We start from the raw sequence: 23,799 nt of genomic DNA on the forward strand, positions 1-23,799 counted from the left end.
ACGAACCCTCTGCCCAAGAGGTTAGACTTTTAAAACCTCTATCAGGTTTTCTACAGGATTGGCCTTAATACAATTTCCCATAATCACAGAGTGAGCGGGGGGGGGCATTCGTGCAACATGATGCTGCCAAAGAAAACAATACATTGTTGATAATGGCATTGTGTTGGTATGTAACATTTTTTTTTTTTTTTACAATAAAACACTTTGACAAAATGTGAAGATCCAGGGGCGTGACTGTCAGGCAGTGTAGGAATACATAAACAACAAATGGCCTTTAGAAATCAGTTTACCTAAGATGAGCAGTTTCTAGATGTATTGTTTTGGAGGATACATTTAAGAACAAACACGTGATTCTCTGCTCAGAACTATGATTTTTCTACAGAGGATAAATGAGTGAAACAGCTGAGTTTTTCCATAATTGCATTAAGTCCATAATTTCCAGCCATCTGCCCAAGAGGCTCAAAACTACCCAACGTTCCCTGGACATTCCAGCTTAATGGACACCGAAAGAGAGATGCAATAATGAATCACATTAAAAGTAATCTCATTTTCTTCTGTCTTTCCTTCTCATTTAGGTTTTACTGGTGCTGCTGTTGAACCAGCCATGATCCTCAACGCCTCAGAGCTGCCCTGGGAGGAGTCCTCGGGTCTGGAACCTTTCTTCCCGCTGGACCACCAGGAAAGCTCCACTCAACCCGAGCTCCCACCCCTCACCGTCTGGGGCGTGGCCCTCTGCATTTCAGGGACTCTCATTGCCACCGAGAACGCCATTGTGGTGACCACCATCTTGGCCACCCCATCTCTCCGCGCCCCGGTCTTCCTGCTGCTGGCCAGCCTCGGCCTGGCGGACCTCCTGGCAGGCGTGGCCCTCATCCTGCACTTCCTCTTCCGGTTCTGCGTGGAGCCCAGCGATTGGTCTGACCTGCTGACCTCGGGGCTGCTGGTGACCTCCCTGACGGCCTCCCTTTGCAGCCTCATGGGCGTCGCCCTGGACAGATACCTGTCGCTGAGCCACGCACTCACCTACGGCTCGGGCCAGTCGCGGCGCAGGGCCGCCACCCTTCTTCTGCTGGTCTGGTTGGGCGCTTGTGCCATTGGCGCAGGACCCGCCATGGGATGGCACTGCCTTGAGGAGGCAAGCTCCTGTTCTGTAGCACGACCTCTGACCCGCACCTATCTCTCCCTGCTGTGTGGTGGCTTCCTGATGGTTGTAGTTGTGACGCTGCAGCTGTACGTGGGGATCTGCCGCGTTGCGAGGCGGCATGCCCACGCCATTGCAACCCAGAGGCACTTCCTGCCCACCAACCAGCCGTACCCAAGCAGACACAGCAGTGGGAAAGGCTTCTCCCGCCTGATCCTGGTCCTGAGTGTGTTTGTGGGCTGCTGGATGCCCTTTTCCCTCTGGGGGCTGCTGGGAGACGCGTCCAGCCCTCCCCTGTACACCTACGCCACCTTGGTGCCGGCGGCCGGCAGCTCCCTGCTCAACCCCATCCTCTACAGCCTGAGAAACAAAGACATTCGGAAGGTGCTGCTCCACGCCTGCTGCCCACACAGATCCTCGAACACCACGCGCACCCACTACCCAGTCGACGTGTGAGATCAGTCAGAGCAGCACTCAATCTATGCCAGACATATCGTTGTGTAATGTGCCAAAAACTCAAAAGTGTCGTAAACGTTCAAAGAGTGGAAAAACTTTTCCCTCCACTGAGTGAAACACGCCTACACGCCCAAGCAGCATTTTTTTTTTTTTCCAGAGCTGAAGTCCTCCAAATCAGAATGTACTGAATAGTGCTGGCCGGCGGCCAGCTCGGTACTAGATGTACTGTCCGGTGTCTACTTTGTGCCTCAGACGACTGTAGCTCTGCTGGATCTCCAGAATCAAACAATCAGAGGGACGCTGCGAGTTTGGGCCACATCAGTGTGAGCACTTTAAGAGGAGAGGGAGCGCTGGGTCTTTAACACCTCGTGGTGTGAAAACGTGTGATCCAAAGCCCAGTTTTAATTACTTGAAACGTGTGAGAAACAAGCGGGAATATATTTTTGCACATGCTGATAAAAGCACTTTGAGATGTACTGACCGTATGTTTGTTTTTTTTGTTTCTTTTTGTTGCACAACCTTTTGGAGATGGATGAATGTTTTATACTGATGAATAATAAATAAGTCTTTTTTTCTACTGTATGATGCATCGTTCATTTAAAAAAACGTTTTTTTTTACTGCAGCAGGAAGCTTTTAGTGAATTTGTGTCTCTTTCTCTTGCTCGTTTACTCACTTGTGGATAAACTGATGCTGAAGCATCCCGAATGATTTGGCTGCCAATGCAATCTGCAACCTCATTACAGTCTTTCTGAATCTCACGCATCCCTTTAAAATCTACAAAGCAGCCACGGCTTGAGGGAAAAGCGATTATGCAAGAGGGTTTTCTCACTTTCCGCTCGTTTTCTGATCTTTAAACACCCCCGCACATTTTTTTTTCCAGGCGCAGTCAAAAGGTGTCCACTGCTGATAAAAAACAAAAAAAAAAACAAGAGTGAGTCATGGATAAAGCATGTGGATTGTTTTTAAAGGTTTATCTCTTAGGAACTAGGTAATATTTAAAGCCTTTTGAGCAGAGTATGATTTAAACTGAAAATCTTTCTGAATTGTGGAAATAAACCTAACTTAATTCGGCATGGCTCCTCATAACGCGTGTAACTTTTAAAAAAGAAAAACGTATTAAATCACATTTATAATTTTCAGCTCTTGAGATGTGATCTGAATTGAAAGACTTTTAATACAAAACACGATGAGCTTTATAAATGCTATACTCACAAAATGTCTGTTTTCAAGCCAAACTAGATTATTCTCTCCAAGAACCAGCAGATAAGGCAACATAGACATTTCGTTGTCTGCCCTTAAAACCAGATATCAAGTACAAAGTTTTGCAGAGACCAAATTTTTCATTTTGTGCTAGTCAAGCGCTTAACTCCTTTTAAAATAGTGGACAGTGGTGCAGTTTTATAATGTTAAGTACTATTAGAGCCCAATACAGTGGGATCACCACCTACTAATCTATTTGCAGATTTTTCTGTGGAATGCAACTTCAAGTTACTTGCTGGAAACTGGCTGATTTCTTGTAGCTCATTTCTAAACTATTTTGTAAAAACAAAAGAGTGGAAAGCTAAAATACTACTTGGAACGCTAAAGACTGGTATTTACAAAGCAGTCAATCCAGGAGTGGCATTCATCGTACCTCTAAGAGCAGGTCTTGGAGGTACGATGACCTGGCAGGCCTTTAATACTTTAAAAGTATTAAAGTCTTTTAATACTTGCAATTAAAAATATTCAATTTAAGACTGTGAATCCAGCAGAATCTTTGAAAAGACTTGAAAATTACTTCTGTATCCAGTCAGACTGAGCCCAAGTCATTTAGCAAATAATGGGCAAAGCTTTTAGTCCCTGAGCTAAAAAGACTTTGAGCTGTAACAGCAGAAAAAGATTTTTTTATAAAGTATTGACTCAGGGGTGATGAATATATATGCATACCACATTGTTCAGAACTCCCAACAATCTCACAGAAATCCAAACCGGAATTTAAATTCAAATAATATTTATTGAAACAAATCATTCTGAACTTAAAGGGAGGAAAAGCATCAATTTGGCAAGACATGCTGTGCAACTGTGCAGCAGAACTGATGCACTTTACATAAAAGGCACTTTAAATTTGATTAATCAGTTAAACCTGCTATTAAATAGGCTTAAAAAATGAAAGCACAGATACTAAACTGCCAGTAGAAAGGCACTGGATGAGACAAAAGTCTGCCTCATTTGATCACTGATTAAAGCAACAGAATTTGATTCACCCCCGCCTTCCCCAAGAAAAATAAAATAAAAATAATCTCAGGAAAATACATAATACAAATAAAATTCAATACAAATACCTCATATTTATCTCCATGTGTTCAGTATGGCAATATCTTGCATTCATTTAAGGTTAGTTAATTTACCAGTTATTTGCTCCACCAAAAATATAGATAAAAATATAGAAATATGGGGAAAAAAAATGGCAGAGATGTGTCAATGGAATTTAAAATTACAGCAATAATTTGACTTCATGATGGAATAGAAACACACAACTCTGGCATAAAATTACTTTAAAGTCAACATTTCATGTCTCTTTGGAGGGCATTCAGCAACCGTGAATTGAGGATGTTACGTGCAAACCTGTTCTATTAGTTTGGTCATACAGTGAATGAAATGAGGCACGAAATTCTGACTAACAGCAAAATAAAAATCAGAAGTGATTCGTTTATGCAGATGATCAGGAGGGAGACGCGTTTCACGCCTCACAATACTGTTATATCAACCACTACGAGTTGCTTTAAGAAGGCTTTGGCAAACTGGGATGCAAGCAACCACAGTCACACTTTTGATCTTCACAGACGATATTCACAGAGGGCCTCGGAAAGTTTGAATAACTGGAATAAACCGGTAAAGGAATGTGATTTTAAAAACGTCATGGTGCCTGCGCAGAGTGGCGTAGAAAAAAACAAACCGATACTGGAAGAATGTAATACAAAAGGAAATGACCAGATGTTGATCAGGGCTAATAAGGTCAGATGGTGGTAGTGAAGCTGAGAGGAGACGTGATCATTCGGACCACTCATCGTCGTCGAACTCTGAGGAGTCGTCCTCGCTGTCACTGCACTCCACGGCGATACGGCGCGACAAGATGGCGGCCACGTCGTTGCCAAAGTGATCGCTCTTCTCCTGTTCCCGCTGAGCTTCCACCTTACGCAGGTTGAAACCTAGAAGAAGAAGTTAGTTGATGTTTAGTTTGTCTGTGATGGGCTGCAAGGAGCCCACCGCAGAACCAGGAAGGCGAAACCAATCTGGTCTGCTGAAAAACTGCATGATCATCAGCAAATGTGAACGTTTTGGCAGATTTGTGTTGCTATGCAATCCTAAAGAAAACAATATTCCAGTGACTTCATCCTGGAGTCTGGCTGTGGTAAACTCAGAGAAGTTACAAAAATCCCAGACATACATTGACTGAGAAATAAAGCTTGCTTAGCTGTTTGCCTAAAATTGATTGTCTATAAAATGAATCTGACTTCAGGACTTGTCAGCAAACTACAAGGTTTCCATCCTGAAGAAATGCAGAAAGCACACCCGGAACAATAACTTTATAATAAATTATCTCTGAAGCACAGTGGTGGAGGCCTGATGATTGGGGCTCATTCTCAGGCTGCAGAAAAACTTTTCATTTCCACTTATGTTTAATTTCTCACTAAGGTAAGAAAACCTGATGTTAATGCATTTATCTTATATCTAAGGTTCAGGACCTGAGTGAAGTTTCCACCCCAAATACTTTAAGTTAAACAAAATTGGTGTAAACCGTTTGTGCAGCAAAAAAAAAAAACTACTTTTAGTTTGTTTCGCTGTCAATTTAAAGATATAAATAAATGTTGCCAGACGTCATCAAAGGTCAACAGCAGCCCACATTTACAAAACGAAATAAGGTGTCAATTTTTAAGATTAGATAAAAAGGGGATCAGAGATCAACCTGTTCCCTCATTCAGATCAAACAAAACTGATATGAATTAATTTTGCTGTTTGCAGATAAAAAATAAAAAATAAAAATCGGTGCTCAGTTGCTTGACCCTAATTTGTTTGATTTTGTAAATGTTTGGTTGACCTTTGATGAGCGCTCGAAACATTTATTAATATCTTTAAAATGACAGCAGCACAAACAAAACGTGTTCCTGCACAAACGTTTGACACCAACTTCGTTTAATTAGAAGAAGGTGGGGGAGAAACTTCACTCCCCCACCAACTGCTGCTTTTTAGAAATAAAGAGTTCGAGTTAAATGTCAGCCTTTTAGCTTTACATGATGTCACTTAACGCAATTTATACCAAGACATTAAAATGACTAACTCAATGAAAATTATTGCTCGCTGCTCTCCATGAGTCGGAACCTGTTGGAAGCAGACTCATGTTTCCGCTGACGTGCTTCTCCTACGTCTTACCTTGTCGGATGGCCTGCAGCAGGTCACTGCGACCGTCGCTGGCAGGAGCTGGCTGAGGTTTGGGAGCAGAGCTGGAGGCCAAACCACCGCCCGAGGGAGGTGGAGGAGGTGGAGCACTGTAGGCAGAGGGTGGAGGAGGAGGCCCCGGTGGTGGAGGAGGCGGCGGCGGGGGTGGCGGTCCTCCACCTGTAGAGATTGGTGGTGGGGGAGGAGCCATGGGCATATTGGGCGGTGGAGGCGGAGCGGGTGGAGATGGAAAGGAGGGTGGAGGTGGGGAGGGACTGCCATCGAAGCCAGTTGGAGGAGGAGGTGGAGCAAAACCAGAGGGTGGGGGCGGGGGAGGAGGTGCGGGAGGCGGGGAAAGGTTTGGGCGGGAGTTCGGAGGGGGAGACATAGAAGGAGGTGCTGGAGGAGGATGGGTTGGACTCAGCATGCTGACTCTATGCTGCGCTGCTGTTCCATCATTAAACCTGCAGAGAAGAAGTCGCTGTTAGAGACACTGAGACATCAACAGGCCTTAATGGAGACTTCACTTCCCTCCATTAACATTTTATATCTGTGCAGAGGTTCAACCACAGCTGCTCGTGTTCAAGTTAACAAAGAGACGAGCGCAAGGCTGCGGCGAGCGTGACTTCGCTTTCACCACATGCTGCCAAGGGCGACCATGTGCTGGCAACATGTGTGGGCAGAGTGCATGATGCTACAAGTACGTACTCCATGTCTGGGGGTGGGGGAGGCAGGTTGTCATCAGGGCCAGGCGGGGGCGGAGGCGAGCCAGGCTCAAAGTGGTAAGAGTCCGTGCTTTGCTCAAGGATGTCCGAGTTGAAGTCCTCCCCGGATCCGATGCTACCATTCAGTCCGTCTGAGGGATTTCTGAACACAAACAAAACAACGTCAAATCAAGCACAGCAGCTGCTCCGACAGAGCGGAGGAAAAGATTGGAGAAACAGAACAAGTTAGCAACTTCTGCTAATTAGAGGTGAATTTAAAGGAGCAGGTAAAAATAATCCCCTGAACATTTAAGGAACACACAGTCTAACCTGGAAGTATGGAAATTTTATGTAATTTTTTTATTTTTATTTATTTATTTTTTTCCAAATTAATAGGAAACTCTTTAATCAGATCTTGTTTGACATGGCATGATGAATAATGCTCGCCATCGTCACGTATTCTGGAAAGATCTGGTGATGAGATGTTTTAGGCAAAACCCAAACAATAAACTGGGCAAAATACTAAGATATAATTTGCTTTTCAATGTCTATGTTATATAACAGAACGTTAAATATCTGGTTGAAATTCTGAAAGACGGCAACAACAACAAAATGTCATGTAATAAATACAATCACCATCAACAACAAATCAAGCAATGGAAAAAAAACTGACACATACAGTAAGACTGTAGAAAACACAAAGAAAAGAAAAATTAAATAAATGGACAAGACCCAGGAGGAAAACTGGTGACGGAGAGTACTGAAAAATAAAACTGTAGAAAATTCAATGAAGAGCATCGTATAATATTCATTGTTTGAAAATGAGAATGTTTTATTGTTTAAAAAGGCGTCAACCAAAATGAAAAGAAATAAAAGTAAAAAATAAAAGACCTGCAGTGTTTTACAAAAGCCTGATGATAAAACACTGAAAATAGTCAGAAAAGCAACTGGAGAGTATTGATGATTTCCTTCATTTTCCTCCCCTCCTGTTGTCTATAACTACAGATTGCTGCGCAGAAATACAAATATTGTTCTTCAAAAGGATTTTTATACCTGTTGTTGTTAGAACTGCATTCCCATTCTTACTTAGCGGTACAGTTTATTTTAGTCTAATATAATTTAGATTAATACAATCATTTTTACATCTGGCAGACAAGACAAACAATCAAAAGTAAAAAACAAAATGGTGGAGACACTTTTTTTGTTGTTTACTGGAGAGTTTTTTGTGACCATCAGCTCTACACCCTTCCCCTTGAGAACATTCCCAGACAGCACATACCGCCTCATCAGTGTGTACAGATCCGCTGATAAGCAGGGGGATGAATCACATGAGCGGCTAATGTGGATTTTTGCTTGGAAAGCCAAATCTGAGGCAACAGATTCAGAAAGTCAATATTTTGACTCCTTAAATCTTTACCTTTCATAAGTGATCGATATATTGCTGTATCCCTGCCCTCGGCATCTGAAAAAAACTTAAACGCTGCAAAATCTGCATGGAAATAAACACCTCTAGTGGTTCATTACTAAAACTCACTTCTGCATGCATTGATCTAGTGACACGTCTGGATCAATATGTCTTGTTTAATTTTGAATGCCGTCAACTTTAGGGAATTTCTTTGCACATCTGAGCAGTTCTTTTGGTCTTGTGTCTGGTGTGCCTCAGTCACAGTCTCGCCTCTTTTTGTCTGTAACGGTGTTTCTTCCAGGGTTTCCCCTCTATTTAGCGCCATCTATCTTCCCGTCAAACCTGAACAGCTTCCCTGTCCCTGCTGAGGCATCCCCACAGCATGATGCTGCCGTCAACATGTCACTGCACGTATGATGACAGGTGAGAGAATCTTTACAACATTCTTTAGTCACAAAACAAAATGACCAAAACTACAACAGCTGTTGGTGAAGAAGTGAAATAACTGGCGCCCATTGCCATTTATTCTCTGTTCGGTGATAAAGGCTTTAGTTGCTTCTCCCAATAATAAAACAGGTAAGAGAAAATGCAATGTTTTTAAGCTCTTTAAATGCATAACAATCATTTTTTAAAAACACACGGATGTTGTCTTAAAAACTATTGGTTTCACTTTTTTTTCTTTGAAAAGCTGACAAAAATTAATCGGAGACCAGCTGGAAACCATGGCAACCTAGCCTGTCCACTTTAGGTAACCACCAAAAAAAGTATGAGACAAAAGTACTGACCACAGAAATTGTTTTCTTTTTTTTAAATCAATCAAATCTATGGTCTACTACAAATACTACATACTTCTGCTGTAATCCAAACAATCAACAAAAATGTAATAAATCGGGATCAAGATGAAAGGTTTAAAGTTGTTACGCGTGCCGTGTCTGCTTGTGGCAGTTTCTATTAAAAAAGCCTAAAAAGCAAACAGAAACTTAAATCATTTGTTCCAATTACTCCTCTTTCTATTTATAGCGATTCAGTGAACACCCAGTTCCAAAAACAGCATCAAACTCCCTGAAAAAGGAAATGAAATTCGTAATCAGCTGAAAGTTCATGACTGAAACAGCCCATTATGCTCCAGCCTGCCGGGTTCCTGAACACACAGTGCACTTCAGAAAGCTGCCCAAGTGACTCCTCCTTTCAGTTTACTCACCTTTCATTCTTTGGTACGACAAACTCCTGTCCCATCTTCAGCCGCTCCCATTCGTCCTTCCTGGTCTTGATCTTTCGAGGATGAAGCGTCCTCGGGTTCACGTTGTCCTTCTTCTCCCTCTGCTCAGAAAACACAGGGTTTTTTTTTTAAATGGTGGATGTTGTAATGCGTTACTCCGGCTTTGGGATTCGTGTTCTTATGTTGGCGTGTCTCACTCTGTGCTTGCGCTTCTCCTTCATGATGTCCTTGGTGTCCTGCAACATCTTCTCCTTCCACAGGTCGAAGAAGTAGGACGGATCTGTGTAAAACTTCAGAGCCTCTTTACCATCCTCCCTGCAAACAGTATTTACAGGTGCTATAAGCAACAGTCACACTTTGTTGTGAACTGTGAGATTATAATCTTCTTAAAGAGTAGAAGTATATACAAGGCATTTAACTTCTGTTATAAGATTTCTTCACATACCTTTCTGCATGATTAAACTAAACTAATGGTGTCTAATCTGAGTTGACACATTCCTTGCATTGCTGACTTCTTGTTATACAAGTTTCATTTTGCTTTGTGGGGTAGTTGAATTTCATAAAATTAAACCATGAAAAATTACAGCTCTTCTCTTAGTGCAATCTATGCCCCAGAAACACTGAAAACTATAAGTCTTAGCTGCTAAAATATGTCCATAATTTAAGTTTTGATACATGTTTGGGAGGTGTTCATCTGCGTGTGCTGCTCCTGCCTGCTCCATCCTACCTGTACTGGCTGAGCTGGTTGAGGGGTGGTGGAGGATTACAGGTGGTGTAAGTGTCCTGTACAGGGACCGGCAGAGACGGCCTGGTGAACAGCTGCTGATCCTGGGTCAGGCTGCTGCGGAAGGCTTTCCTGGTAGTGATGGCCTGCAGAGAGACTAGGAGAAACAAACGAGAAGTTGAATAAACAACTTGGATCATAGTTTCTGGAGGAACGTCCAGGAGGAAGAACTTACCCTCTTCTTCTTTGGGGTCCAGTTGGGTGACTTTAACCTGCAGGCGATCAACTCTTTCCCCCAGCGTGTTGACTCTGGTAGCAAAGGCTCCAGCCTGGATAAAAAGCTCCCCAAACACGTCCTCTGCATATTTACCTAAATAACAAAAAAAACCACCACAACTTCCTTTACCCTTGTTAAATGTTATACAAGCTATACGAGTACACTCAACCGACAGATATGACGGACAATAAACTAAACCTGGCTGGTACTCACTGAGGCTGCCGAGCTGACGGATGATGTTGGCCAGGCTGATGTTGGTCACACATTCCAGTTCGCTGCGGATGTTTGAAGGGATGGTCTGACGGCTCACGTGCCGCGGCTCTATATTCCTCGTCACCAAAGGCATGATGGGAGGCGGCAGGCAGGGTGGCCCAACCCTGACACAAAGGAAGAGAGAGGATCGATTACTGATCTGTGGCACTGGGTAAGATGTTGTCCAAACTCAGAATTACCTCCTTAACAATATGTATAGCTATGGATAACACAGTTGTAAAGGTACTCATATCCATCAAACTTTTTCACATTCGCTCTACAACCACAAACATATTTTATTGGGATTTTATGTCGTAAACATTAATTGTGAAGTCATAATTTGTAGTCTAACTTCATAATTAGTAATCTATACTACGACAAGTTTTCTTCCAAGACTTCTTTCTTTCTTCCAAAAGAACTGATAAGCCTTCCTGTCCAGGTTGAAGAAAAGCAACACCGCAGCATGATGCTAGCACCACCGTGTTCCACTGCAGGTTGGGTGTTTTTGCGATGAAGTGCACGACACGCAGCGCTTACATGACAGCCTCTGAGGTTTCAAATGACCACATTGCGCTTTCTGGGTATGATTTGACAAAGTGTGACAAAATGGGCAAAAGTTCAAGGGTTCCGAATATTTTCACAAGTCAATGTACGTTTATATATTTTACATGTTTATCGTATCTGTAATGTAACTGAAATTCTATTCATTTAAAAATCTCTATAACATTTAAATGAGGAACTGAAAAAGAAGAAGAAGAAAGAAGAGCAAAATGTAAAAATGTTTTTTTTTTCCATTGGGGCCTTAAAAGGGCATAGTACGTGCATTTTACATTGGCTGCTATTTCACAAATTTTCAAATCAAACACTAAATTGCCAAAAGTCTTGTATATGACCATCAGCAAATTAATATTTCATGTTTGACCAAATGCTTAATGCTAAGCTATGAATAATTGAAGCTTTTACAAAGGCGTGTTAACTGCCAATTTTATCACAAGCAGTCTGTCTGTTTCTTTAGCTTACACTGAAAAATTGCCACACAAGAATTTCCAGTCCATATTTTTGACTTTTTAATGATGTGAAGACTAAATACATGTCTTGTCAGCTACGGAAGCGTTTTTGCACGTCTAAGTAAGTTAAGAGGCTCATGACTAGGCAAGCTCTGCACACACATACATAAATAACACAGAACCAGACAGAACTAAAGCAGAAGCAAAACTGCTGCTTAGCTCAGAACAGCATCTACTACGCAGCAGCTGAGCGAACCAAACTGAAAGGTTAAAATAGAGAAGAGACTCCTTGGGTTAGCTAGTTCCCTACCATTATATTTGCAGCTGTGTAAATATATAGTGATATGTAGCTGACCTGTGTACCTAATATCAGCTGCACACAGTAACATAGGAGAATATGGTTGACAGCTCAGTGGCTTCAGTGCCTCCCTGTTGGGCCCATTTTGGCTGCCTAATTACAAGTTTGTCCAGTTAAAATGATGTACTCAGCTGAAGAGATGATTCATAGCGTAAGAATCACAAAGAGAGCTGTTTGTGTTCCACTTTTTCCTCCACTCGGTGCTGCTATGCTCCAAAACCCCAAAGTGAAGCACTGACACTGATGGAAAAACTTGAAAAACACGAAAAGCCCGGGGGGCTGCCCTGTGCTCGGCAGTGACAGTGAGCCAGCCTGTGGATTTGAATAACTGAATTTTGCTTAATTACTTAACGTCAATAGGGCTTCAGAACGGTCTAACACTACACTTTTATAAATCAAATCGGTAAAAACAGCGAACGCTTTCACGCCCAAACATTAGCTAAAACAGGCTAAATGTAAGTTGGGATCTCGGCCTTGTCGGAGCAGGAAGTAAACTTGTAAGCGCCTCTTATCTCGAAGAAACCCTCAAACAAGGGCGTGTTTTTTTTACCCGTCACCATATATAAACAACAACGAATCAATTTTACTCCCTTACCGTTAAAACTTGCGCCTGTAGGTTCACTCTATTTTATCTGTTGCTTGTTAGGTCGGAAAATGTTCTCAAGAAATGTTGAGAGTTACAGCACAGCGAGTCTAGCCTGAACAGCTCGCGCAAGTCCCGGAATTGGTAACTTCTGATTGGTTGAAGGACAGGATTTCTCGAAGGTGATTGGCTACAGAGGATATCTTGCGCTCTGTGCTGAAGAACAGGATGTGGATATTTCAACGTAACGAGCGCAACTCCACCCAAGCTAGTGGCAAACATCTGTCCGTAATTTTCGTAAGGGAGGGCGGAGGCAACCCCGCATTCCAGAGTGCGCTCCCAGCGAGCTGGAACGCGTCCGAGGAATGACTGGCACTGGAGCCTTCTGCATAGGGAAACACTTAAAAGTTCATGGTGGTAAAGTGCATCCTTCCTCTCAGCGGCGGTATTTTAAACGGGAAGTGCTGAGCCTTTGACGGAAAGAACTTATCTGAAAATTAAATTAAGAACGAAAGACCTTTAAATCTGATACTGTGGTGGAGTGTATAGCTAGGATAGCTATATCTTTGTCTTGCTAATAAAAACCTGAATACTGTTGGTTTTTATTCACTGATTTTACTCTGACAGCTCTAAGTAAAATGCAGTGGAAGCAAGTGCTGCCAGAAATCAGCTAAATAATAGCCCACCTGCGTGTACTTTAGTCTCAGTACAGCTTTCCTGTAAAGGTCTGAGAGGTTTGTTAATCAATTAAAACAACCCCTGAACTCACCATCATCACCGTGAAACATGGTAGTGACAGTGTTATGCTACACTGATAATTTTCTTCAGCAGGGAAAGGGAACCTGAACAGTGTCTTTGAATACAAATATGCCTCTTTATAGATTAGTATTTATTTAAAAAGAAAAGATTACTTTTGCTTACGGATTTGATCATTTCTTTTGCTGGCTGCCACATAAATTTCTGGTGAATTATGTGATTATAAAGAGGGAGAAAAAAGAGGAAACATTAAAAGAGCTCTGCCAGGCACTGTGTGGTGAAACCAATTTAAAACAGGCTAATTCTCAGAAGATATTGTAAATTTTCTCATTAAGATTATCTTTACTGAAGGTAGCACAGTTTTACCTAATCAATTTAAATATGCACACTTTTAAAAGGGGATTGATGTTTTACATAGATGTACAGAAAAATGAACAAGCTTTATTAAATCTGTCCTTTTTTCTTTGGGATATCGTTGGTTAAGAGGTTGTGATTATTTGTTTAAGCAAAATAGCTTTTTCCAGATAATTATTAACTGTGCATTTAAATAAGGGGCAGTCATTTCAGTTTATGTAAACAGCTCAAACTCAAAACAAAAGTCATCTCAGGATGCCAAGCAAAAAAGACATTTCTGTTCTGTATTTTATTACAAGATTTGCAGAAAATCTATTCTTTGAATCACATTATTTTGACCTGAACAAAGAACATCAGCCACTGTTCCCTTTTCCCGCCATTAGAGAGTAATTTTTGTCAGCATTGTATTATGAACACGTCTCTTTCCCTCTCCAGTTGTACAATGTAAATCCCTTAACTTCCACTAGAGGGCGGTGTTGGATGAAGAAATTTGTGGTAAAAGAAAGGCACATTTATTTCCACAGAACAGCATAATTTTTTAGGCGAAACATTCTCAGTCTTGTGTGTTTCCCTCCACAACAGCATTTGTTGAGTGTCAGTGTCGTGTGTTGACCCAGCTGAGGGTGCAGGAGCTGTGAGCGCTTTCCACAGTGTGTTTCAGGACACCGTGATCCCCTCCTGAGGAGCTGTGAACCAGGTGGAGTCCAGCGGCCTCGAGGCCCCGCAGCACACTGAACCAGTAGCGGAGCACCTCCTCGTCGCTGCCCCCCACCTCAAAGCCCGCCCAGTGCAGGTGCACAGTGGCGACCAGATGATGAATGTTCTGCAGAGTCCCCGCCTCGATCCAGTTCCGAAAAAGCCGCCACTCAGCACTTAACAGGTCAGCATACAAAAAATCAACCTGAAAGGGGGGAGGAAAATATTAGCATAACATTTTTTAATGCACACTAAAATTATTAAAGACTTTTTAAGCATCTGCTGAAATAAAGAAACATTTTAACATTCTAATTCCTTGAACATAACTGCATACATGACTACACAAAATAAAAAAAATTAAAAATGTCCACGTAGCTCAGTGTAAGTTCACAAAATGTAATGAAATACTACTCTCGAGATTAAAGACTGGTGTGATGTCACAGATTTTCCAGTGTTTGTGGTGTTGAACAAGATCTCATGAATCTGGCAGTATGGTTACTTATTACAGATGAAGTGGTTCTATTAGTGTCTTCATGCCGTCACCTTCGTTATGCACTGAAGTGGCTCACAACCGAGTGGTGAGCCCCTGGGATGAGAGTCAGCTCCTCCAGACATCAGCCTGTATTAGTATTTTACCAACATAGAAGTCCAACTCAGACTGCAGGTATGTATCGCCCTCTCGTGGCTGCCGGATGTAACTGGGGGCCCCCTGTGTGATTCACTCACTTAAACCGTTGCCATGGCAGTCAGAGATGGCGCAGAGCCCTGTTACCATGGCAACAGCCAAGTAAAAGTGCCTTTCCGGGTACGCTGGGGTAAAAAAGACTCTGAGGTGTGTTTGTTTGGCCAAAGTTTTTATTGTTTGCGCTCGTGTCTCTTACGGTGTGATGCCCCAGCGCTGCCATGATGTCGGCCAGTGTGTGAGCAGCTCCGCCGGGGCTGCCGCTCGCCCCGTGCCTGCGCCTCTTCGGAGCTCGCCACTCCAGCCACAATTTGTGCTGGCTGACGACGCCCCTGTTGCCATGGTTACTGGCCAAACTGTTGCCAAGGTGACCAACAGATGCACTGGAGGTGCTGGGATCAAAACTGTGGGCTTCGCATCCGAGTCTGGAGACGGTGCTCAGAAAGTCTGCGTCTCCTCCATCCATGCTGGCGAGACAAAGGGAAAAGCAGACAATGAGGCAGAGGCTCGCAGACAGTGGTTTGAAAGGTTTCTGCATGCAGGATTAAATATGCAACGCATTGTTCAGTGCGGCCGTGGTTAGTGTTACGAATGCCTGAGTTTGGGGTCCAGACACCTGAAGGAGTAGGCAACGCAGAGTCTATCTACAGCTGGAAGCAGCCAGTCCTCGGCACACAGCAGCCAGCGAGCTGAAGCCACGGGGGGCACCACTGCCTGGGCCTTCCCTGGTGGTAAAATCCTGGAGCAGTTCAGCTGGGGACAGGCGAAGAGAAGAAAAAGCACACGGCACGGAGCTCTGAGAGCCGACTGTCTTAAAGCTAGCATTAAAATGAGAGGAAGTGAAAGAAAAGAAGACGTGGCTTGACAAAGAGCCTTGTGAAATTTGGCAGTTTTCTCCATTTTTAAAACTTCTCTTAATTTTAGAGACTTTAAACTTGGACTGGACGACTAAAAAGCTTAAACAACACTCGCATGCAGCGACATGAGGTGTAGCAGTAGAGCGGGGTGTGCTATACGCAGAGGCTACAGTTTTCCACACAGCCGTCCTGGATTTGATGCTGCAAACATTCCCCATTTTTCTCTCTTCCCCGTCTCGAAGCTGTCAATAAAAGTCACGGGTGCCAAAAAAACAAACACACCAGCACTGTATCCCGGCTTAAGTTTCTTAATAACTTTCCGTTCTCAGTTTTCCAGCACTTGGGTGTTGTGTAACTCAAAATTCTTTTTGGGAATTTCCAGTCTGAAACATCTTTTTTCTGGCTCCAGAATCGGCAGAATTTGGCTGCCAGCATATTGACAGCACCTGACTGATCGTATTACTGCTGTGTCAACCCCCCACGCATGTCTGCAGTCAGAGAAGTGCAATGTAGCTCATGAAAGCGGAGGGTTTTCTTCTTTCATTATTGATTACTGTTCAATTTTGGCAAGATCTATCTCCTACATAAAATTTCAGCCTCTTCTATGCTCAAATGTTCCAGGATACCTCCAAGAAATGATGCATATGTGAGTCTGACAGGTAGTTCAGGTGGACAAGTTGATTGCAAAGGGGGGTGGAAGGGCGTCTCCCTGAAGGGCTACAATGCTGAGCTGCCAAAGATGTGATTGAAAACAGAACTTTTTTTTCTTCTTAAAACCTAGCTTTTTTCTCAACTTTGTTGAGTGTTTTTTTGCTGCTAACACTAATTTGTTTTTACAATTTACCTAAACATTTCAGATGACAGTGCCTTTCAAAAGTATTCACACCCTTTTATCTCTTCCACATTTTGTTGTGTTATAATTGTAATATGTTTACATTGGATTTTACTGCACAAACTAACAAATACGTGCAAATTTGTGAAACGAAAAATAGTTGCATGATGTTTTTTATTATTTTAAAAATAAACATCTGAAAAGTGTGATGTGCATTTGTCTTCAACCTGCTTTACTCTGATACCCTTAAATTTAATCCTTGAAAAGTCAAAATCCAGGCCTAAATAATTGCGACAGGACATTAAAGCTGTTGCTCACAGACATGCTCCATCTAATCTGACGAAGTTTGAGCTATTATGCAAAGAAGATTGAGCAAAACGTTTAGTCTCCAGATTTGTAAAGCTCGTGGTGTAGCACCCTATAAGTCTTACATGCGTAACTGCAGCAAAAGTATAGCTCTATAAAGTATTAACTCAGTTCGACAACAATACAAATGCATGCCACACTTTTAAGACATACTCATGCAACATTTGGAAAGCAATTTACAGCCTTCTTTTGACTTGTGCTGTTCTTTTACATGAAATCCTATTGAAATACCATGAAGTTCAAGGTATGACGTGACAAAATGTGAAACGCCAAAGGGTCATTAATACTTTTTCAAAGCATTGCAAGTTAATGTGGGATTTTTCCATTTACAGTTCTTTCTCATTAGTGTCTTTGTTATGGCTGAGGAGTTTGTAGAAAACTAGAGAAATGTCTGCAGTACAGTTGTAAAATTTGCATTATTCAGCTCAATACATTAAACTTTAAATATAGTTTTGCACAAACATTAAATAATAAATTTAGGAATGCGCTGGAAAACTTGACAAGATAACTTTTTTTGCAGGCCCAGACAGTTCACTGTCGGTACGAAATCTTAAAATGGCTGCATTTGTTGAGTTTCGGGTGCTTCCGTCGTGCCTACCTGTGGCCTTGTGATATGCGACCGAGTTCTGCTGAGAAGGACGGCTCGTTCACTGCCCATGGCTGCATCTCCATCGCTCTGGGTCCCACCTGGGAGCAAATGTAAAAAAAAAAAAAAAAAAACTATATATTGATATACTGCAGCGAAGGAAATAATAGATGATTTGGGAATTAGGAAGGCAGCTGAATAATGCACGGGGATGACAGTAAGAGAAGATGCAAGAGCCAAGGAGGTGGGTCACAGACGCTGACCCCAGGCCCGTTGGTGATTGCTTGAAGCTCCTCAACAGACAAACAGACATGCACACATGCACACAAATACCCCTCTCTCCTCCTAACGCCATGGCAACCTCTGCAGAGCAGGAGGGGTGCACCAGAATGAGTCAGAGAGTTTAGCCTTGGGCAGATAAAGAGAGGGAGAGTGAGAAAAAAGGAAAGCGGAGGGGAGCGAGGAGAAGGAAGGGTTGGGGTAAAGAAGTAAGGGACGGATGTGTGCTCAGCAACACAGACAGAGGCTGAGGATGGAGGCACAATCTGTCCATCCTCGGGGCACAGACAGAAAAGACAGACCAGCTGTCATCCGGCTCTGATCAGGGGTCAGGACAGGGCTTACCCCTTGCCCCCCTCCTGTTCTGACATGCAGGTAATGATCCACAGAGCTGCACACAAGCTGACCTAAGCCATGCTGGATGAGGACGTCTCATCAGCTGTGGTTTATTTTGCATTCCTTGGCGTAGACTGCAACGTTTAAATTACCTTCATCTACTTGGGCAGGGGGGGTGGGGGGGGGGTTGGATTAGGTACTGGTCTCCCACTCACTCAGTGACTGGTTTTCCTTAGCATGTGGGCAAACTGAGAATTGGGAAGATGTTTTCCAACACTTTATGGAGTAATCTGAATGTCTTCATGCTTATTTTGGCTCTCATATGGTACTTTATCCCGATGTTGTATTACTTTATAACTCTGTCTGTCTCTCAATTAGTTTGCAATGTCTTTCTTGGCATGTTTTTTCACTGTTTAGTGCAAAGGTCAGCAATGTTTATGATCCATGACTTATATTTCTGCCTTTGTTCTTGCTAAATTAAATCTGTCTATAGCCACTAAACCCTACGGTAGTTTACAAAAAAAAGATGGCTTTTAGGGTTTTACAAGTACTTCTATAAATAAATAAATACATAAATACAGTTGCTTTGTATAAGGCTAAAGAAATGTATATTTATATATTTTTTTACTTTTCAAAATCAAGAAAATCAACAGACTTTTGCAAAAGGAGAAGAATTTATTGCCCTTAATTGAATGTGATATGTCTGGAAAATGAAGAACTCAACAAAAACCACAGAAAATCTATGAGCGCCTTAAATACTTGAATATTGACACGATTCTAATGCAGGAATTCTATGCAAGTGTGTTAAAACACACAATTGCATAGTTACTTACTAAAATGTTGCAACATCCATCCATCCATCCATTTTCTTGCACCCTTTTTCCCTCAGTGGGGTCGGGAGGGGTGCTGSTGCCCATCTCCAGCCAACGTTTYGGGCGAGAGGCGGGGTTCACCCTGGACAGGTCGCCAGTCTGTCGCAGGGCAACACAGAGACACACAGGACACACAACCATGCACACACACACTCACACCTAGGGACAATTTGGAGAGGCCAATTAACCTTTGCTCCTGTTTTTGGACTGTGGGAGGAAACCGGAGTGCCCGGTGAAAACCCACGCATGCACAGGGAGAACATGCAAACTCCATGCAGAAAGACCCCAGGCCGGGAATCGAACCCAGAACCTTCTTGCTGCAAGGCAACAGCTCTACCAACTGCACCACTGTGCAGCCCTGTTGCAACATTATTTTTTTATTTTTGCTATTGGTTTCTTTCAAAAGTTTGTTTTGCCAAATGTCACAGAGGCACTGAAGGGGTCTCAGGGGCCCTGGAGCCACAAGTTGCACACCTTAGACTTAATGCTCTAAACACTGTTTAAATCTGTCTTCTCGTCTAATTGCAGCACATCTTTTAATCATTTTCTCACCTGGAAATCCAACTCCTTCTCCAGAAAGCACTAAATGTTCTTGAGGGTTTAAGCGCTCGGTCCTCTGGGACAGATTTACTAGTTTTTAGTTTATGTGCTGCCCACCTGCTGCGCCGGCCTGAATTGCTCTGCTGGAACTGCTCATTATTTAAAACACTTACACTGCAACTTTTCACTAAATTAGTCACTAAACTATTTTCACTAATATAGAAATACAAGTTAAGCATATATGAGATTTTCTTTGTGATTTATATTTATGTTGTTGCTATGTTATGTCATCTTTTCTTTTCTAGTTATGTGTATTTTCTGTCTCTGTTGTTTAACATGAGTGTTGCTTTAATGCACCAGTTACCAATAAACAACAATAAATCCTTATTCTGGTTATGAGGAGACCTGTGACCCCAATAGTGTTCAAACACTACTGAGTCAATTGGTTGCATCAACAACTTATTTATCGTTTTTATGTATTTATGTGTACTTTTATTTGTATATGTTACAACATTTGCAGCAAAAAAATATACTCATATTATTATAGATTTTGTTTATTACTGTGGTTCCTGAAGAGAATGTCAGGATAGCACATTTGCAGGTGGACATTAATTTGACCACAATACAACAGGCTTATTAAGCCAACAGTTTCAACTCTTTAATATAAATTTATTTTTTATGTTGCTCATGTCCGCTTTAGCTTTTATGTTATTTAATTACGCGACATGTCGCCCATTAAACTGTCACTGGAAAATAAACACATTCATTACAATTTTTTTTTATTATTATTATATTTTAGTTAAAGTGTAACCTTATGAACTCATCCTTTCTGTGAAACATATGAGTAATAACCACACACGAACTTAACTTATAAACTTCACTACAACCTGTTGTTTTATACCAACCTGGCGCTCGTGCATCTCGTTTTACTCCTCGTATGCTCGCTCCACATCCTTCACCTCCTCCTCCGCTCCCGCTCTCCCGGAGCTGACTCCCCGAGCCTTGCCCGTTGACCTCCTCTCCGGCTCTATGCTGATAACGCTGAAGGCGACAGCTCCGTCCCTCTACTTCTCCCACAAACGCGCCACGACGAGGAGCTGCAGGGCGCGGAGAACCGGCGGGATCAGCAGCAGCGGGACGAGGCCCGCTCTCGACCGGGGCAAAGCACCCATCTCCCGCACGCCTCCTCCGTGGCTGAGACGCTGAACATCTCCCTGTAATCCAACTTTTCACCCCCCATTTCCTCCCCTGTTTTCCCCCAGGGCAGATAAGAGAGGAAGGTTCCAGCTGGGTCCTCCTTCGTTCCCTCCCTTCATCTCCGGCCTTCTCCTCCTCCTCCTCCTTGTCACCCGCAGGGGAAACTTGTGATGACAAGGCGCATTCTTCAGTCAGCGGTGGTCCCCTTCAAAATGCTGTTTTATTTATCTTAACAACTGTGGAGTCAACAATTACCAAATGTAGGCAAGAAAAAATTAATTTTCCATCAGAAAAGAAAAAACAGACATACTCACACAGGATTCACATTTACAAGATACATATTAATTTGTTGAAAAACATAAACTTTATCTCAGACAGAACTGCCATACAGTAAAGTCCACTGACTGTAGTCACTTCTATTTTCTAAATATTATTTTTGAATAACTATATTTTCTTGCTGGCTTTCTTAAGATTGTTTAAAGTTTTTCTTTATTTACCGATGAAAGTATTTTATATTTTACAAGTAGCTTCACATTGGCCCATTTTCCATTCAACCATTTAAGCTCTGCCTAATTTTTAATTTGTATTTCCTGCTGTAAATGCTTTGCTCCTGTCGTTTTATTTCTTCTTATATTATTGTTTATAACCTATTCCATAAATATTTCAGTTTATGTTTGAATGATGATGCCTTTCGGGCACTGTGTCACATCTTTATTATATCATTAAGAAATTAATTTAGAAAGTGGCCTAACTGAAGAAAAATATCCATCTTCCTAATTTTATAAGCAAAGATGCCCCATTTTATTCAAGGCAAGAATAAAATGGAGCACATGTCACACATAGAGCAGCCTTAATGGAAATATCTAAATGGCTACGGCGCCATTGAGTTTGCCAGTTTCTTTGTAATCTTCACAATGAACTTTGAGCAGTTTCAGCCAATGCGGCTTTGTGATTCTTCTTTGTGTTAAGAAGGGATGAGCTCTTAGCCAGAAGGAGAAAGAGCTCTGGTCAAGAAACTGGATCATCTTTTAGGTTTCAGCGATCTAGATGATTGTACGAACTCCAAAAAAAAAACATTTTCAGTTCTGTGGCATTCTATGTTTATCTGGATTTTATGAAAGAAGCCTGCTTAAAATGTTAAAGTATTTTTTAAATCAAGATATCTAATGCTTACCACTCATTGTAACACTCAAGTTTGATATTTGTATCTTTTTTTTTTTTTTTATAAAACACCAAATATTCATTCAACTGCTTCTTTTTCACCCACCGTCTCAGCTGTTGAATCTTGTTTATTGTTGTGGTTTTAATTTAAGGACTTAAAATAGTTTTTTTTTGTTCTAGTTCCTGAAGGTCAGCGGAACTTAGGAATACTGGGTTCTTGCCAGCTTTGAAAACCTTTTTTTTTTTCTTTTTACCTTTCTCAACAAACTTCTGTTATTCTGTTGCAAATGCCGTCGTTTGCAAAACGTTTATTGGTTGTGAAATTTGTCAAGAGTGATGCATTCGTTCATGTCAACGTTTTTTGCGCAGCATCAGTTCCTTTAAAATTGCTGCCATTAGCCCCGTGTACTCTCTTTGTTTTGCTGTCTCATAAAAGGTACCCCTGGGTCAGTGCTTCCATATTTGGCAGCAGATGGCTGCACCCACTGATGTTAGTTGTGCTGGAGGTTTCTTCCTGTTCAAAAGGATCGTTTCATTTCCACTATGACCACTTTCTTGCTCAGGATTAAAGAACGCTGCCAAATCAAAGTCTCACTTAGTTGGCAACTTTTTTTTTTTTTACCCATTATCTTTAAATGATCACCTGAATGTGACTGCACATGACTGCTTGTATCCAGGTCTGAATTTACACCAAACTGATTCTCTACAGCTGGATATGAATTAGATCTATTTGTGTTTTCCAGTGCCTTCAGATAACATTCACTGAAAACTGGCATTAGAAAGTTTCAGCAAGTTAGGATGTGCGTTCTGAAATAACAACCTTTAATCAGGCATTAAACCTACTTTGCAACATCAAGCCCACATTTCTGTATAAAAAAATTTTTTGTTGGTCTGGCGTAATGTAATCTTAGTGTTGTGTTTTAATTAGCTGTCAGCAGAAAATCATAATAATTAACAGAAATAATGGCTTGAAAACATCACTCTGTGTGTAATTAGTCTTCACGCTTAGTAAACTGAGTTACTGGAATAAACTTCTCTAATTTGTGGAATAAAACAGCATATAAACCAGCTGAACCACCGAAAACCAGTGGAGATTAAAGTAGAGAGAGTAAAGTGCCCTCAAATGTAAAAATGTTATATTGAAGCCAAATATTGTACAAAGAGGGCCATGTGGATTATCTTCAGGGTACAGATGGATTATAGTTACCAGGGACTTTACCAGCTATTTAAATGCAGATAAAATGTCAATGTTTTATACAAACACAGAAGAACATAAAAGTGAGAAAGAAAGAGCAGATGCCCCCTTCTGGCCCCCCCCAGCCGTTCTGTCTGTCATGTCGCGTTGTTGACAGAACGTGTCCCCCCCCTCTGCCATACAGTGGAATGTCACAGCAAACACGTTTCCTCCGGCCACGTCTGAGTCTATTTAATCAGCCTGTTGACAAACTGTACACAATCTGCGGCCCGTAAACTTCCCCCATCTGCTTTCACTCTCCGTCACTCTGCGCATCCGTCTGGCACACGCGTCCACACAAGCTGTGGATTTACAATATTTCTGTCCATCAGCGAGTTACCTTCTAAACATGGCCACCCCTTTTTGATTGACCCTTTTTTTTTTTTTTAGTTTCTACGATAACTCTTACAGCTGGGATTAGGATTAGAAATGTTAAAGTAAAAGCCCTGTGCATTTCTCTTTCCTTTGCATTAAACCCTCTTCTACATTTTGGGTTTCTTTTTTTTTT

General features: G+C 41.9%; 3 protein-coding genes across 4 annotated transcripts; 1 reads left to right on the plus strand and 2 right to left on the minus strand.

The window, feature by feature from the left end:
* Positions 1–196: 196 nt before the first annotated feature.
* On the plus strand, positions 197–2,179 carry gpr3 (G protein-coupled receptor 3). Its single transcript, XM_008421825.2, has one exon. It carries the CDS (start codon positions 605–607, stop codon positions 1,595–1,597), a length of 993 nt encoding a protein of 330 aa, XP_008420047.1. The 5' UTR covers positions 197–604; the 3' UTR covers positions 1,598–2,179.
* A 1,392-nt stretch (positions 2,180–3,571) lies between these two features.
* Positions 3,572–12,789, minus strand: wasf2 (WASP family member 2). The gene is made up of 9 exons (XM_008421827.2): positions 12,556–12,789; positions 10,557–10,720; positions 10,302–10,436; positions 10,070–10,223; positions 9,540–9,657; positions 9,325–9,443; positions 6,723–6,881; positions 6,009–6,478; positions 3,572–4,786 (listed from the first exon to the last, which is right to left on the minus strand). Exons 2-9 carry the CDS (start codon positions 10,687–10,689, stop codon positions 4,629–4,631), a joined length of 1,446 nt encoding a protein of 481 aa, XP_008420049.1. The 5' UTR covers positions 10,690–10,720; positions 12,556–12,789; the 3' UTR covers positions 3,572–4,628.
* Positions 12,790–13,923: 1,134 nt separating this feature from the next.
* On the minus strand, positions 13,924–23,564 carry LOC103472307 (methyltransferase-like protein 24). 2 transcript variants are annotated; one of them, XM_017307528.1, is made up of 5 exons: positions 20,605–23,564; positions 17,685–17,773; positions 15,648–15,784; positions 15,231–15,498; positions 13,924–14,554 (listed from the first exon to the last, which is right to left on the minus strand). In XM_017307528.1, the coding sequence occupies exons 2-5, from the start codon at positions 17,742–17,744 to the stop codon at positions 14,249–14,251; spliced, it is 771 nt and encodes a 256-aa protein (XP_017163017.1). In that variant the 5' UTR covers positions 17,745–17,773; positions 20,605–23,564; the 3' UTR covers positions 13,924–14,248. The 2 variants fall into 2 exon arrangements, with proteins under 2 accessions (XP_017163017.1, XP_017163016.1); XM_017307527.1 differs by lacking the exon at positions 20,605–23,564 and having other exon boundaries at positions 15,648–17,773.
* Positions 23,565–23,799: the final 235 nt, after the last annotated feature.

The sequence above is a fragment of the Poecilia reticulata genome, linkage group LG11 (genome assembly GCF_000633615.1).
Source record: "Poecilia reticulata strain Guanapo linkage group LG11, Guppy_female_1.0+MT, whole genome shotgun sequence".
In the NCBI taxonomy this organism is placed as follows: domain Eukaryota; kingdom Metazoa; phylum Chordata; class Actinopteri; order Cyprinodontiformes; family Poeciliidae; genus Poecilia; species Poecilia reticulata.

Bases quoted from the DNA above. Each gene is read 5' to 3' on its own strand.
- gpr3 (XM_008421825.2), top strand. From the start codon at position 605: ATGATCCTCAACGCCTCAGAGCTGCCCTGGGAGGAGTCCTCGGGTCTG.
- wasf2 (XM_008421827.2), bottom strand. From the start codon at position 10,689: ATGCCTTTGGTGACGAGGAATATAGAGCCGCGGCACGTGAGCCGTCAG. The intron at 6,882-9,324 runs GTGAGTAAACTG...GTTTGTGTTCAG, and splicing joins GTCGTACCAAAGAATGAAAG to AAATCCCTCAGACGGACTGA. The intron at 4,787-6,008 runs GTAAGACGTAGG...TTCTTCTTCTAG, and splicing joins GCTGCAGGCCATCCGACAAG to GTTTCAACCTGCGTAAGGTG.
- LOC103472307 (XM_017307527.1), bottom strand. From the start codon at position 15,931: ATGGAGAAAACTGCCAAATTTCACAAGGCTCTTTGTCAAGCCACGTCT. The intron at 15,499-15,647 runs GTGTCTGGACCC...TTGTCTCGCCAG, and splicing joins TGCGTTGCCTACTCCTTCAG to CATGGATGGAGGAGACGCAG. The intron at 14,555-15,230 runs GTAAGAGACACG...CCCCCCTTTCAG, and splicing joins CAGCGCTGGGGCATCACACC to GTTGATTTTTTGTATGCTGA.